The sequence below is a fragment of the Mus caroli genome, unplaced genomic scaffold, assembly GCF_978045245.1.
Source record: "Mus caroli unplaced genomic scaffold, Mus_caroli_1 scaffold_9, whole genome shotgun sequence".
Classification (NCBI taxonomy): domain Eukaryota; kingdom Metazoa; phylum Chordata; class Mammalia; order Rodentia; family Muridae; genus Mus; species Mus caroli.
The window spans coordinates 31,077,949-31,095,967 of NW_028227264.1; the positions used below are offsets into that span (position 1 = coordinate 31,077,949).

The window sequence follows — 18,019 nt, forward strand, 5'->3', positions numbered from 1 at the left end:
CTGGAAGACTAGCCTGGTTACAGAAGATGGCCTGTTCAGGCTCCATATCCTGCATTAGTAGAAGTTCTAGCTAGGGTCACCCTCATAGGCTTCAGGAAGTTTCCACTAGCTCACTTATTCCAATCTTCTGGCCTATGTTTCTCCCTCTGTCCCTTTCTCCCTTACCCAATTCCTCTGGTTCTCATCTTCACTTACTCCTAGTCTACCCAATAGATCTACTCAATTTCTCTTTCCTTAGGATATCCATGCTTCTTCCTTCCTAAACCTCTCCTTTTAATCTAATTTCTTTGATCTGTGGATTGTAGTTTAATTGAACTTTACTCATCAGATAGTATTAACTTATGAGTATGCATCATGTTTCTCTGTCTGGGTTGGTGTTGCCTGACACAGGAAGATTTTTCTTTCTATTTGTATCTCCTTGCCTTCAAATTTCATGATGCCCCCCCCCTTTTTTTTTCTAACCGCTGGATAATACTCAATTTTGTAAATATACCACATTTTTTATATCCCTTTTTTCAGTTGAGGAACACCTAGGTTGTTTCCAGTTTATGTCTATTATTAATAAAGCTAGCATGAATATAGCAGAATTGAGCAAGTGTCTTTGGGATAGGATGGAGTGTCTTTTGTTTATATACCCAAGAGTGGAATAGCTGGGTTTTGAGGAAGATTGATTCCCAATTTTCTAAGGAACTGCCATATTGATTTCCATAGTGGCTCTATGAGTTTGTACTCCAACCAACAATCGAAAAGTGTTTCTTTTACTCCAAATCCTTGGCAGTATGAGTTGGCCCTGACAGGTGTAAGAAGGAGTTTCAAAATAGTTTTGGTGTGAATTTCCTTGATGGCTAAATATGTTACGCATTTCTTATGTTTTCCTCAGCCATATGAGATTCCTCTATTGAGAATTCTCTGTTAAAATCTATAACCTATTTTTAATTGGACTGATTTGTTTGTTGATGTCTGGCTTTTTGAGCTCTTTACGTATTTTGGATATTAGCCATCTATAAGATATGGAATTGGTGAAAATCCTTTTTCATTCTGCAGGGTGCCATTTAATAGGATATATATTTTTATCATGTTCATTCCCTCTCCTTCCAGATTTAATCATAAATACATATAACAATTGTATTTTGTTTTGCTGAAAACGTTTTATACAATGTATTTTGATTGTCATTTTCTCTTCCCTTACTCTTCTCAAATCTTGCAACTCTTCTATCATTATCATTCTATCATTATCATTATCAATTTTCTGTCTTTTCTTAGAAAACAAAAACAGGCATCTAAGGAATAATTAAACTAAGCTAAACTAAACTAAAATACAATACAATACAATAAAATACAAAACAAAACAAAACAAAACAAAACAAAACAAAACAAAACAAAACAAATCAGGATGGGATAAAACCATCAAACAAGTAAAAGGGCCAAACAGGGGAGAAGGGCAATAAACACTTACAGACTCATGGTAGACCACTGAACCATTCTCATCATGGATTATCAGTGTTGTCTCTAATACTGGGAGATTTTTTTTTCAATCAGCATTATTTATAGCTGAATTGGAGAGCCAGCTACAGATACCATAATGCTTGTTAGAGAAGCTCATCCCTATAACTCTATTGTTCTAAAGCCATTCATGATGTATCAATCCATATTATGCAGGAGTTTCTACAGAAAGAGAACCAATTGAAAATATACATGTCATTAATGGAGATTCACTAGAGTAGGTTATATGGTAGGGACTGGGGAGTTCAACAGTGCCATGAAGATATGAGAGACACTGAGAAACTAATAACTGCCTGGTTTATAATAATGGGTACCTCAGAAATCTCAATTTGCTTCAGAAAATATGTAAAATTCCTAGAGAGGTCTCTATTAGAAAGTCAAAGAAATTAGAGTTTGAAATCAGTGAAGAACGGAAGTAACAATAGCCACAGTCCCAACTACAAAAATGGATACACACATTGACCAACAAGAAGAATGAGGGAAGAAGGAGACAAATAAAGGAATACAGGAAGTGACAGCTAGAATCAAGGGCTATCTGAAGGGAAATATCTAAGCCTGGTACAGTAGACACTTCTAAATTATATAGTCATGGGAGTGTGCAATAAATAATATTGCTAAATAATGGAGAAGACAGAGCACCAAAGGGCCAGTTCTTGTCACCAAATGAAACTTCCATGAGCAGAGGAGGATTACATCTAATTCAGTTGTTGCCCAAAGAGGTCTTATTGGAATCCCAAGGAACCCAGGCTGTTGCCAAGGCTATTTGTTGCTCCCCACAAACTGACCTCAAGTTTCCATTGCTAAAGACATCACCTACAGAACTCATTGAACATGAAGAAGTAAAGATGGTGCACACATATACCCTTTACCCCTACTGATTAGTGTTCATGGTTCTGGAAGGTTCTGCACATACTACAGTCTTCAGAAGCTAATTGTTTCTGTTTACTGTGAGAGCAAGGAATTACCTCATTTCTTTTTGTCCTATGTGAATTTTAAAGAATATACATTATTCCTCTGGCTGGATATATACATTAATTCTCTTATGGGACATTAACAATGTTTTAGATATAGTTAATAATAAGTATTGATTTGCTTATCATTTTAATGTAATTGAAAGTGACGTAACCTCATAAACTTAAGTATTCTAAGAGCAGAACCTAGTGAGACATAGTCATCAAAGAATACATACAACTAACATTTCATGGACTGTTCAGATTTTATTTGAAAATACGCATATATATATGTACATCTGTATACTTAAATATATTTACATAACAATTAATGGGAAAAACACTATGAATTTGAAGGGGAGCAGATAGTTGTATATGGAAGAATTTGAAGGAAGAAAAGCAAAGGGATAAATTTATATTATAATCTTAAAGATAAAATAATCATGGATTAAGGAATAAAATCAAAATTATATTCTCTTACAAAACCGTGTGCATTAAAACCATATCATCATTAGGTAGAAATTAAATTATAATTAAATCAACAATTTGATAATATGCCTGGGAAGATTTAACCTTTTCAAAGATATAGTACTAGGATGTGTATCTTTATTTCTTTACTTACTTATTTAATTTATTAGTTAGTTGGTTTCATAGGCTTTCAGTATACAGTCTAGGCTTTGTCTCAAATACAAGATTCTCAAGCCTTAGCCTTCCAACTGCCAGTATAAAAGATGTATACCAAGCAGACCTAGCTAAAGAAATAATAATAATAATAATAAAAACCTAAGTATTTATTTGAGTAACAAACTGAGGAAAAAATGTTAAATTTAAGGAGCTCTCCCTTTAGGAACACTGTGCTTACAGGATGTAAACAACAATGTCTGAAGTTCCCAGTCCTTTTTTCCCTCCAAATATAGATGTTTCTTCATTCTTGTTATTCTTTTATTTTGAAAATATAATTTTATTTATGTTAAAATTTATTCCATTATTCATGTTTGTTAAATTATTGATGGGCAGTGGTGATGCACACCTTTAATCCCAGCACTTGGCAGGCAGAGGCAGTGGATTTCTGAGTTTGAGGACAGCCTGGTCTACAGAGTGAGTCCCAGGACAGTCAGGGCTATACAGAGAAACCCTGTCTTAAAAAAACATTTATACATATACATATATACATGTATATATATATAATGTTTCCTCTTTTTGTCTCTCGGTGGATTTCTATCATATTATTTCAGTATGGATTAATAGATTCCTACTTAGTTTTTAGTTTCTAGCTTTTTTAGATTCATCGATTCCTCATTTTAATTAATTATCTGTTACATTTTTAAGTAACATTGGAAAAATAATACAAAAAATTTATGAGAGGGATAATTGTGTTTAAAGTAAAGTAAAAAAAAATAATAATAATGAAGGGAAAAAAAAAAGAAACCATGCAAGAGTTACTTGTAGCTACTGGGCCTTGTGCTTGCCATAGCCAATCAAGTGTTTCATTGTTTTAATAAAGTAGAGGAATTACCTGCTTTATCACTTAAATATTAAGGCTCAAGATTAGATAATGTGCTGTAATTGCAACAGCATTTATATGACAAAATGGGAATGTACACTTGAGAGCCTTGCTTATTTTCCTGGGATTCATAATCCCCTGTACAATTTTTGACAAAAATCTAAACCATGCCCTTCATTTCTTAGAGCAATTCAGTGCCTAGGAATGGTTACTATAGGAGTATGGCAACACTCATTATCCTATATGGAAGCCAGGTCACACCCCTCCTTGAGTGGTCCTAACCTAATACTGACTTCAGTTTAATAGGAACAGAAAATAAGATCATAACTTCATTGTTATCCCCTGAAAGGCCTGTAAGTTCCCATTATTCAAATCTTTCTGTACATGTGGGATTTGTGAAAGTAAGAAAACTTAATTTGCTTTGAGCTAAATGTTTTCTTCAGTTAAGAGTTCCATTTGGAGGTTAGAGTACAATGTTTGTTTAAAAACCTACTTGTTTTTATTTCTAATAAACGGTAACAAACTTTAGGGTATTTTTGAAGTAGATACATGCAATGATGAAATTCATCACATTTCCTTTGTTTTTGTTTTGATTTTTTTCTTATATTATTTAAGTCTTTACTTGGACCCCCTTTCTTCCTCTATCTATTCTTTTCTCCTACTCTTCCTTTCTCCTTTATTTAGAGGAAGTTACCAGTGATGTACTTATGTGCCTGATGGCTTCTCCCTAATATTGTTTAACGTGCTCACAACACCCTGCATTTGATTAAAATGAAAGCCAGACCTCTGGTTTAACTTAATTTCACTTAGATGTTTTTTGATAGTAACATTGCAGAATATTCAATACATTACATGCTCTCTCAAAAGGAAGTAGCATCTCTCTAGATAGTCCAATGAATAAGAACTTCTGTGTCCAAAATGACTAAAGCCAGTGGGAGATGTATTTATTCATTTTAAAGTTGAACTTCCCCTTTATAACTCTCTGTAGAATAGTGCAAGATTCCATTATTCAATTCCACATCAGTTCTTAATCTAGCTGTTGGGATTGCAAGCTAGTACAACCACTCTGAAAATCAGTTTGGTGGTTCCTCAGAAAGTTAGGCATAATACTACCTGGGGACCCAGCAATACCACTCCTGGACATATACCCAGAATATGCACCAACATGTAATAAAGACACATGCTCCACTATTTTCATAGCAGCCTTGTTTATAAGAGCCAGAAGTTGGAAAGAGCCCAGATATTCCTCAATAGAGGAATGGATAACAAAAATGTGGCATATGTACACAATGGAGTACTACTCAGCCATTAAAAACAATGAATTTATGAAATTCATAGTAAAATGGATAGATCTGGAAGATACCATCCTGAGTGAGGTAACCAAATCACAAAAGAATACACATGATATGCACTCATTGATAAGTGGATATTAGCCCAGAAGCCCAGAAGCTCGTAATACTCAAGATACAATTCACAAATCACAGGACACTCAAGAATAAGGAAGACCAGTTTGTGGTTACTTTGATCCATCTTAGAAGTAGGGAACAAAACACCCATGGAAGGAGTTACAGAGACAAAGTGTGGAGCAGAGACTGAAGAAGACTTACTCACCTGGGGATCCATCCTATGTACAATTACCAAACCCAGACACTGTTGTGGATGCCAACATGTGCTTGCGGACAGGAACCTGATATAGCTCTCTCCGAGAGTCTCTTCCAGTGCCTGACAAATACGGAAGTGGATGCTCATAGCCATCCATTGGACTGAGCATAAGGTCCCCAATGAAGGAGCTAGAGAAAGAACCTAAGGAGCTGAAAGGGTTTGCAGCCCCATAGGAGGAACAGCAATATGAACTTGCCAGTAACCCCAGTGATCCCAGGGAGTAAACCACCAACCAACTAGCACACATGGTGGGACACATAGCTCAAGCTACTTATGCAGTAGAGCATGGCCTAGTCCTACATTAATAGTGGGAGAGGCCCTTTATCCTATGAAGGCTCTATACCCCAGTGTGGTAGAATGCCAGGGCCAGGAAGCAGGAGTGGTATGTTGGTCAGCGGGGGAAGGGGTTAAGATATGGGGAGGGTGTTTTTCAGAGGGGAATCCAGGAAAGGTGATAACATTGAAATGTAAATAAAGAAAATATCTAATAAAAATATTCTCATGTTGGAAGATAATTTTAATAGAAAGCATTTCTTTTTTATGAAAAACAAAATCTAGCTGTTGTGCAACTTCTTTGAAGATTCTTTCTTGAATCAGTTACTTCAGCTGAAGGCACTGAGTTCATATGAAAATTTCTGCTTATTTCATATTTAACTAGGTAGACTGCAAATCTTCCACCTAGAGCCATAAATCTTAGAGAAAACTTGAATCAGGGTGTAATGCTTTCACATATCTCTTTTTAGCTGCTTGTGATGTAAAATGGGTTCATTTAATACTTTAATGCATTTCAAGCATAACAGCATGGTCCTTTCAGTTGATTAAGACATGCTAAATCTGAGTTTTAAGAAGTATCTTATTGACATTTGTATGACACTAAGTGACTACAGCCATAAACTAAGTTTTAAGTCAATCATAGTCCTGTCAAGTGCTATTCTTTGTAGCTTGTTTATCAAAGCACAGAATAAAGGAATAAAATAGAAAAGAGGGTGGAAGAATTAGCCTCGAGAGTGAAGGGATTTCTTCATTTTGCTTTTGTTCTAATTCCTTAAGATTAGATTTAACCCAGATTTAAATTATGTTATAAAGAGATGAGAAGTACTTTAAAAAGCATTTGAGAATAGCTTGTTTAGAACCAATATTTGGTATCAAATGCATCCCCAAATGCTTTTATGTGTAGAATAAACATTTCAGATTGGAGCTCTTATTTAAACCTTATCTTTGCTTTGCAGCCCTGCATGGAAAGAAAGAAGAGAAAGCCAAGACGGTCGAGCAAGGTAAAAAAAAAAGTGAAGCAGGTTGACATTATCTTCTTTAGAAAGAAAACTACATGAGGAGGAAAACACTGGATTCAGACAGGCAGAAGACCATAACTGTTAAAGCTCTTGCTCCATAGCAAACTCCTTGCATTTTTCTCAGTACAGGGAGGATGGGGGTAACTATCTGGCCTTGTTTTACTATTGTGTATCAAGCTTTGAGTATAAATTCAGAACAGAAAATCTGTACAAACTGCTTCCTTACATCATCAGACATGCTGAAGAGTGATAAGAAGATGAGCTAGATAACTGGTAGACGTTCTTTCCTGTTTGGCTTTTTGTTTTCATACCACCTCAGAGATAACAGTCCAATTCAATCCTATTTATGAAAAAATAATTTATATTGCTTTAAAAATAATTTGTTGTATTAAGATACTGGGGCATAAAATTTATTAGAGTTGATATGATGACTTTGATGGTTGATTCACCCAAAAGGCCTGAAAATTTATTGTAATACATTGTAAGGTCATGAAAGATTTACTTAAACACACACACACACACACACACACACACACACACACATAGATATATCACTATACCGGAATACCACATTATCACTCTACAATATGTTTTAAACATGCTCTTGACCACTGTCTTAAATCATTGAAAATGATATTGTGCCTTTTCTTAAAACTCAACTAAATGAAAATATTAAGGATTTGGGAGCTTTGAAAAATGACAATAATATGATAGTTATATCATTAAAGCTTTTGTCCTTATTTTGGTGTCTGGTTACCATCCACAATTATAAGAGGCAATGCAATATTTCAAGCAGATCGATCTGAACAAAATGACTGTGTTAGTGTTGGAAATATAAAGCACAAACACAGCATTGTGTTTTGGCTTGCTCATTTATACAGCTTTCAGAATGTAAATTTCTTAAGCCAAAATGAAGACAATCATTTCCAATCTGCTTTTCTCACTTAGGTATTATGTAGCCCAAATAAAAAGTTATATGTATAAAGGATGAAACAAATTATAAATGCCCAAACTGTATATATTCACATTGAGCTCTTTTTTCACAAAAACAACTTTGATAAGTTGTCAAAGCATACTTTAATTCACCAGGCTTCATGATTTTCTGTCTTCTAGACATAAAATTACTTATCAGAACTTGCTTTGCTTTTTGTTGCTTGTTTGTTTTATTAATCAAGGTCTAAAGCATGCCAGGCAAATAGTGCAAAATTAAGCAACATCCCCACCCTTGCAGGATGTTTTAAATCACTATAACATGTTAAAAGTACACTGGCTAATAATAGAGACAACACAATAAATACAGTGGTACCTAACATGATTGACAGAAATACTGACTGTTTATTTCTGAAAGTATCACTTTTATTAACTCATTGATGTTTCCTCAAATGGACAATGGCCCATTAGTTTGCGAACTTATTATTTCAGGTGAATTTTACTATAATTTTCCTAAACTTACATTTTTAATCTTATGAAAACTCAGGGTTTTTTGTTTGTTGGCTTATATAAAACAAAGTACAATTATTGGTATAATTTCTATAAAAGATTTTGATTTTAATTGTGACAGTGCACCCTCATATATTAAACTACAAATATAAAAGAAAATCATATATTTAAATATAATGCTCTTTTGTTGGTATAGCTAACACAAATACTTGATGATTAAAATAGGTATTTTAAGACATGATTAAAGCCAAAAAAATATTAAAAAAAAAAAACACGCCAGGATATTCCATGTAAAAACAAAAAACAAAAAACAAAAACAAACCTACTTTGTTCAATGTTTCATGATGGAATTCTATATTTATTTATTCCTAAGAGGATGTTTTAAGACTCTGTTGTCTTTTCACTTTTATGTAGGTAGGTTTAGTTAGCTTTAGAAATATTCATTATCTAAAATGAGTTTATATTTAATTAAATATAATCAGAGATTCATTTTTCACTCATTTAAGTTTTAACTTGTGGAAATCTTTATTTAATACACCATGATTGTTCTAATTCCTATCAGATTTCAATATGCAGTATGGCCTAAATCTATTTGTGCACGTTGAACATCTTGATGTAGATGCATCCCAGCTATGCATGAATAAATTAACTCAGCACTACTTTACATTATGGGAAATACATTATTTGGAAAACGTGGAATTAATTTCCAGTGAGTCTAATTGAGAAGAAGAGCTTTTATCACTTGAAGGCCTAAGAGCTACAGAACTAAAATAAATGTGATTTTTATTTTAATTTATAGTGGTTTATTTTATTTTTTTCATGCAGATCTTATGTTGGGTTGATGATAGATTTGAGAGTTAAGAAAGATTTTGTATCCCATTACATTTAAAAGCCATTTGATTGGGAAACCAATAACAAGGTTATATGTAGGATGGTTCTTACAACATGTTTCCTCCACCTGATATGACTGTGCTTACGGGGAGAACAGGCATGCCAAAAATAAAACTATCAGACACATGCTGTGTCACTATAATTCTCATGATGTATTTGAAAGAGTGCACTGTAGTTCATTGATGTAATGCTCATTACTGAAAATTACTAGTTGTTGAATTTAACTTACTGAGATTATATGGTTTTTGAATGTGTTCTTTTTCAAAATAGACCCACAGTCTTAAATAACACTTCATTCTTTTTCAGAAGGAACAGACTGATGTGATTTTCTTAGTCCTAGTTGAGGGAGGCAAAACACCCACTCTCAGGAAGTGCTGTGATGTACAAGAAGAGACCAATTAACACAATTCTTCTGGGTCTCAATGATAAGCTTGGAGTAAGTTGCTCTGCAACAGGGAAAAAGTGGAAAAAATAGCTATGAATCAATCATTTGCAAGTTGTTATTTCTTCACTCACTTGGTTCATGACATTATTGATGTCTTCTTTAGAATTTGTTCTAAGAGCCTATCACTGTGGCCTATAAACAGCAAATACTCAATTTTACAAAAGGTTAGTTGATTGCAAACACAGAGAAAATGTCAAGAAAGGAATATTAGCTGACTGAGAATTTAATAACGTGTGCCCAACACACTGTGAAGATAAAGGAATAGTCTACATGTCAAATTTCTAACAATGAAGGTATGAAATTATTTCAGAAGTTAGATTAAGACTTTCCCTTATATATTTTAAAGTAGAAATCATCAAGGAAAAGTCCTGTGTGGTGAATGGTATATGGAAAGAATATGGAAATTATAGTTAAGTTCACTAATTGCACATAAGTTAAGTAAGAACTTATTAACAATGTCAAATGGAAGAAAAATTAAATAATTATTTAATTAGGTCAAATGATATGCCATATTCAGGAAAGTATGCCTTATCCTAGCTTTTAGAACACATTTACAAAGTTTGGGAACTACAAAAGGCTAATACTTTTTTCAAAGGAAAAAATTCTGACCAAAAGTTATTAAATGAAATATATTTTACAGTAATACATTGTTATTTTTAGGAGAATTTGTCAAGGAAACCTCCTGGTTTTTAATTATAACATTAGATTGAAAACCATACTTTATAATCTTAAATGCTTATGAACAGTTCGTTACCTCAAAGATAGTCTAAAAGTGATCACCGAATTATTAAGCATAGTGTTCTATCCTCTTAGAAAATAAATATGAGAAGAAAGAAAGAAAATAACTATGAGAAAAAAGAAAGAAAATAAATATGACTTTACAAACCAAATAATCTGAAACATGACAATTAGTTTTTAAAAAACATTTGATATCTAATTAGCTAAGGATATGAATTTAAACAAAATTACTCAACTTATGAAGGGTAAAATTGGAGAGTATAGATCAAAACTGTGTCAAAGTTAATTTCCTCTAAAAAGAAATTCAGTTTTGCCATAGGTTTGGAAACATTGCAACCCTCATGAGTAATCTAATCTGTATATAGTACCTGAAGGATTTCTGTCTTTCTTTGGATTGGATGTGATTCTGAAAATACTGTTACCATATAATTGTAAAAGCTTTGAAATTTGTCAGAGCAGGTGGAAAATAAGTCCTTTGTATGTGATACATTACTTTCCTCTATTGCAGTAGACTTCCATCATCTACACGTGTATATTGTTTTTTAATCTGCTTTGTGAAATTATTGTAGATTTATCCTGTAGTTTTAAGAGATTGTTAAAGATATCTGAGAACAGTGATTTCTGAGACAATCCTCCATATCTTAATAATTGTATTTATATTTCCTGATATGTCAAATTTAACCTTTAAAAATTCAATAGAGTAAAACTAAAGGCCGACTTGATCCAACTCTGTTTAATGATTTGTGTGATGTGTGATTAATTTGCACATGTAGATTAAGTCTTGTTGTTGACCCTCAATAAATTTTAAATGATAAGAACAATATGATTGATCTCTGTGAATTTCACGTGTTTGAATACAGTTTGTACCACAATTGTTTAATATTTATTGAGTGCCCACAACAGGCCAGGCACTGGGTAAGGGATGTGAGGGGCAATGGGTTGACTCAAGAGAGAAGCTGGTTTACAAACAACCCCAGAAACACATGAAAATAAGTCCATCATGACTTTTTAAACATATTTTTATGTATGTTGATAGAATACTTAGCATTTTATCATTTTCTCTGCTCATATAAACATTTTACCTCTTATCCTTATTTAATAATTATTTAATACTTTTACATTGACATGATCTGTACGAAATTCCTTTCCAGTTCTTGCTCTCTCACTTTTTCTCCTTTCTACTTCATTACTCCTTTAATAAATAATCAGGTCTAAATTTGATAATTTCATATGTCGTCAGAATAGCACATCACTCAAAGGAGTTTGTTTCTCACAAAGTGACACTATATGTCATGCAATGTTTGACGTATGTGACTTTTTTATTGGTATCATCACCATCTAACACTGAAGACAATTTTCCCCCAGGTAATTGCCCACCTGAGTCAATGATGATTAGGTTTAGAGATCATGATAATGATACTCATTTCTTTCAAAACAAAAAGATATTTCCATACTTATCAGATTTTTTTCTAGGTCATTTGCCTTGTCCTAACTATGTGAAGCACTATTATGTACATCTAGGGACCTCAGGAACGAAAATATGAGAGGAGATAGTTGGTAGATGGCACTAGATACATTGTTTATCAGGGCAAGAAACACAATTATGAACAAAGCATCAGTCGTACATTGCCTTCATTCTGTTCCATCAGTGGTTCACTAATTCAATTTCTTGATAAAATATTTCAGTGTTTTCAGTTCTAAAAGTTATAAACATTCTGTATTAATTGTGTGTCCCTGTACCATTTATCACACTTTGACCAAATGTGAAAACTAAAGATTACAAATATGAATCATTTCTTATTGCAAGGTCGAATATAATTATAAATACGATGCAAAATTTCATGTGACCTCCTAATTTAATGAAAAAATATTTTACATTTCCCTTGACATTAGATAATACACTTTTAAACAATTAATCAATGCAAAAAGTAAGTGATTTTGATCATTTTCTACCCCCAAACCTCAGGTTCAGGATCAGGTGCTCATTCAGGTGCATCAGCAGGTGAAGGTTTCCTTTTCATTTTTCACCACAAGGAAAGTTATCTTACACATACTATTTTCCCTCAAATATCATTTTGATAACCATTGGTAAAGTTTGGCACATAAAATCAACATTAAGTATTTGACATCGATAACTGAAGATTAAAGGATTCCGGTGCACATAGAAAATTTAGCCTTGCATATTCTTTGCCTTTATACAGTGAGTGGTATGGAAGGCTGAAGAAATCCACTGTAGCCTTTACCATAAAGAACAGCAAATAAATGCTACTTTATGGTCTCAAGAGCAATATCCAACTGCTTCTTATGTTTTCTTTCCTATGAAAAAGCTATTTCATGCCAATAAATTGAACCCATATATTGCTTATATTTTTTGAACAGAAAATATGGCACAACGACTGCCCTATAAAGTTGATTGGTTAGGCAAAGGTAAATCTTTGATTTTTAAAACATATTCTCTTAATTCTTTTATGTACATATTGGTTTGCTACTAAAGACTTAAGTATAATAAAATGAAATAAATTTCCATACACCATATTTTTGCCTTTAGCTTATATGACTTACCTTTGTATAAATTTGTAGATCACTAGCATAATCTTCTAGAATCAATGTTTAGAAGACGTCTGAAATTTTCAACTCTTCTACTTTATCACACTAAAGGAAATTACACATTTTTTTAAAACAGTATTTTATTTTTTTCTTAGTGAATAATTAAAAATTTATTTTCTTTATTTACATTTCAAATGTTATTACCTTTCCTAGTTTCCCCTCAAAAAATCCCCTATTCTCTCCCCACTCCCCCTACTCCTCAACCCACCCACTCCTGATTCCTGGCCCAGGCATTCCCCTATACTGGGCATAGAGCCTTCACAGAACCAAAGGTCTTGCCTCCCACTGATGACCAACAAGGTCATCCTCTACTACATATGCAGCTAGAGACAAGAGTTCCTCCATGTGTTTTCATTGATTGGTGGTTTAGTTTCAGGGAGCTCTGGGGTTACTCGATAGTTCATATTGTTGTTTCTCCTCTGGGGCTGCAAACCCCTTCAGCTCCTTGGGTACTTACTCTAGCTCCTTCATTGAGAACCCTGTGCTCCATCCAGTGGATGACTGTGACCATCCACTTCTGTATTAGTCAAGCACTGGCAGAGCCTCTCAGGAGACAGCTATATCAGGCTCCTGATATCAAGCCCTTGTTGGCCTCTACTATAGTGTGTCTGGGTTTGGTGGTTGCTTATGGGATGGATCTCCAGGTGGGGCTTATCCACTTATCAGTGAGTGCATATCATGTGTATTCTTTTGTGATTGGGTTAACTCACTCAAGATGATATCCTCCAGATCCATCCATTTGTCTAAGAATTTCATGAATTAATTGTTTTTAATAACTGAGTAGTACTCCATTGTGTAAATGTGCCACATTTTTTGTATCCATTCCTCTGTTGAGGGGCATCTGGGTTCTTTCCAGCTTCTTGCTATTATAAATAAGGCTGCTATGAACATAGTGGAGCATGTGTCCTTATTACAAGTTGGAACATCTTCTGGGTATATGCCCAGGAGTTACCACATCTTCCAGTAGAACTATGTCCAATTGTCTGAGGAACTGCCAAACTGATTTTCAGAGAGATTGTACCAGCTTGCAATCCCACCAGCAGTGGAGGAGTGTTCCTCTTTCTCCACATCCTCACCAGCATCTGTTGTCACCTGAGTTTTTGATCTTAGCCATTCTGACTGGTGTGAGGTAGAATCTCAGGGTTGTTTTGATTTGCATTTCCCTGATGATTAAGGATATTGAACATTTTTTACGTGCTTCTCAGCCATTCAGTATTCCTCAGTTTAGAATTCTTTGTTTAGCTCTGTACCCCATTTTTAATAGGGTTATTTGGTTTTCTGGAGTCCAACTTCTTGAGTTCTTTATTTATATATTGGATATTAGCCCCCTATCATATTTAGGATTTGTAAAGATTCTTTTTTTTTTTCCAATTTGTTAGTTAGTGTTTTCTCCTATAGACAGTATCCTTTGCCTTACAGAAGCCTTGCAAATTTATGAGGTCCCATTTGATGATTCTTGATCTTTCAGCATAAGCCATTGCTGTTCTGTCCTGGAATTTCTCCCCTGTGGCCATATCTTTGAGGCTCTTCCCCACTTTTTCCTCTATAAGTTTCAGTGTCCCTGGTTTTATGTGGAGTTCCTTGATCTACTTACACTTGAGCTTTGTACAAGGAGATAAGAATGTTCAATTCACATTCTTCTTCAGGGTAACCAACAGTTGAACGAGCACCATTTGTTGAAAATGCTGTCTTTTTTTCCACTGGATGGTTTTAGTTCCTTTGTCAAAGATCAAGTGACCATAGGTGTGTTGGTTCATTTCTGGGTCTTCAATTCTATTCCATTGATCTACTTGTCTGTCACTGTACCACTACCATGCAGTTTTTAATCACAATTTCTCTGTAGTACAACTTGAGTTTGGGGATGGTGATTCTACCACAAATTCTTTTATTGTTGAGAATAGTATTAGGGAAATAACACCCTTTAAAATAGTCACAAATAATATAAAATACCTTTGTGTGACTTTAACTAAAGAAGTAAAGTAAATGTATGATAAGAACATCAAATCTGAAGAAAGAAATTGAAGATCTCAGAAGACTGAAAACTCCCATGCTCATGGATTGGCAGGATTAATTATAGTAAAAATCTTGCTTAAAGCAATCTAAAGATCCAATGCAATCCCCATAAAAACTCTAACTCAATTCTTCACAGAGTCATGGCAATTTGCAAATTTATCTGGAATAATTAAATTATACATTTTAAGGTATGTCAAGGGCTAGTGTGAATCCTAACATAAAAAATGTTTTGAACTTTTGTATTCTTACCTTACTTTTGGGTAGACTGATAGACTAAGGTTGTTAGAGAGTTCTTGAAATGTTTAGAATTAATTCACAGTTTCCTGTGCAAGTTTGCATTGGCAGAACATTACTCAAAGGAAAGTTCTTTAGCATTATAGTTTGAAACATTTGATTTTATTCATTTGAGTTTTAATTGAAATAAAGATAATTAGTCTCCAACAGTTCTATATTCTCATTTATGGAGAAAAATACTGAACTAGAACTTTTGATTTATGGCTTATAAGAAAAAAATTGTGGAATTTTTTGATAGTTATAAAATACTAATTCAATATAAAGCTACCTCAAAATGAAACTGTCATTAGCCTATCCTTATTAGTCACATCTTCTGTGACATTGGGTAGTCTTATTCTAGCTACTTTTATAGATCAATTATTTTATCTATCATCCCATGAATTCTCATTTCATTTTATGAGAAAGCTGTGACATTATATAATTCTCAATTTAAAGACAAATATCCTATATGTAAATCATTCATATTTTCCATGAATGCCAAAGAATATCATGAATTATTGATCCAAGAACAGTCTACGGGAAATACAAGTATCAAATTCAGATCCAGATTCCAAAATAAAAATAGTTAAAAAATATTGTAAGACCTGCAAGATGGCTTTGTGGGTAAAGGGGTTTGCTATGAAAGCTTGAAGACCTGGGTTTTACCCCCTCAACCTGTGTAAAGATGGAAAAAGACATTCTACTTCCAAAAGTTATCTTCTTGCACACAAACCATGGTATACAAATCCACATAATAATGGACACCTCATCATATGAAGGTCATATATATTTTGGAAAAAAGAGAATCCTCAATGCTGGTCAACCTGAATGGTGCTTGTAGAAGAATCTAACTAACTACATTCATACTTATCACTCTGAACAGAAATGAACTCCAAATGGATAACTGGCAATTCTAGAAATAATCTGATCAAAATCCTAATATCTAAAAGATTTGGATATATTTCACTTACAATTAATTTCAAAGGAAAGCAATAAAACATACTAGTAGATATTGAATAAATTAAATGAAATTCCTGAAAACACAAATTCAAGCATGAGGTTCTGTTATAATGACATAAGTTAGTTATATTGCAGATATCATAGTCATTATATAAAAAATAAAATAATAAAGAATGCCAAAAAATATTGTCTCTGGAGGAAGAAGGCTGTAAGTGATGTAACCATGAGTAGGTAACTACTTTTGCAAGAATGTAATAATGAATTACTACTAGTTTGTCAGTTTGCACCACATTCTTTCATCAAAATTGTATTGAATTAATATTATGAACAGAAAGAAGATTGGAATATGATTGTATACATAACTGATCCAAAAAGCTCTGCCAGGACACTCCTACAGCAAATAAATTCAGCAAGGTTCTGGATACAAAACTAATAAATACCAGTAGTCCTCCTATATACAAATGACAAACATTCTCAAACAAAAATCAGGGGGGAAAAAAAGCCGGGTGTCTCGGGAGGCAGAGGCAGGAGTATTTCTGAATTTGAGGTCAGGCTGGTCTACAGAGTGAGTTCCAGGACAGCCAGGGCTATACAGAGAAACCCTGTCTCGAAAAAACAAAAAAACAAAAAACAAAACACAAAAAAAACCCCAAAAAACAAAGAAAAAAAACAAAGCAAACAATCAAAAAAAGAAAATCAAGGAAATAAAACCTTTCACAATAGCCTTGAATAATATAAAGTTTCTTGGGAGTATCTCTAAACAAACAAGTAAAAGACTTGTATGATAAAAACACTTCAAGTCTTTTGTGAAATAAATTATAGAAGATATCTGCAGATAGAAGGATTTCCAGTGCTCAAATTGTCATCACACCAGAAGCAATCTTCAGCTTCATTGAAATTCTCAATAAAATTCTAACGAAATTTTCACAAATCATGGAAATTTTTAGGTTCACATGAAAACACAAAACCCCATATACCTAAAACAATACTGAATAATAAAAGAAGTATGGGAGGCATCACCATCTCTGATTTCAAATTACACTAAAAAGCATGCTTGAAAAAAGGAGTAATAGCGGGAAATCAGACACACTGATAAGTGGAACTGAATGGAAGACCCAGATGGAAATCCATATACCAATGGACACCTCATTTTTCATATGAAGGCCATATACATTCTGGAAGGAAGGAGTATATTCAATGAATAATGATGGCCAACCTGGATGGTTGCATATAAATGAACTCTAAATAGATAAAAGACATAAATCCATATACATTCAATCTAATAGATGAGAAAATGGGAACTAACTTTGAGCTCACTGGCACAGAAGAACTTTTTTTTTCTTTTTTTTTTTTTAGCAGAATAGGTTTGCACAGATACTAAGATCATCAATTATTAAATAGATCTCATGAAACTTAGAAGACTCGACATGGCAAAGGATGTATCAATTGGACAAAGCAGCAGTCTAGAAAATGGAAAATGATTTTCACCAAATACACATCTGATAGAAGGTACTATCCAAAACATATAAAGCACACAAGAAACTACATTTAAAGAAAGTAGCCCTATTATAAAATGAAGAACAACTCTAAACAAAATTCTCAATAGAAGAAACTTAAAATATCTAAGAAACACTTTTAAAAATGGTCTTGTGAAGATTCTATGCCCCAGTATAGGAGAATGCCATCCAGGAAGTGGGAGTGGGTGGATGGGGAGCAGGGGAGGGGGGAGGGTATAGGGGAA

At 33.6% G+C, this 18,019-nt stretch overlaps 1 protein-coding gene across 14 annotated transcripts in view; it reads left to right on the forward strand.

Moving 5' to 3' along the window:
* Positions 1 to 18,019, forward strand: part of LOC115032149 (triadin-like) — a 280,731-nt gene that overhangs the window by 92,490 nt on the left and 170,222 nt on the right. For all 14 annotated transcript variants that reach the window (XM_085842738.1, XM_085842726.1, XM_085842728.1 and 11 more), the window contains one exon: positions 6,849 to 6,893. In XM_085842738.1, coding sequence (XP_085698864.1) covers positions 6,849 to 6,893 — 45 coding nt within the window. The remainder of the gene's footprint in view (positions 1 to 6,848; positions 6,894 to 18,019) is intronic.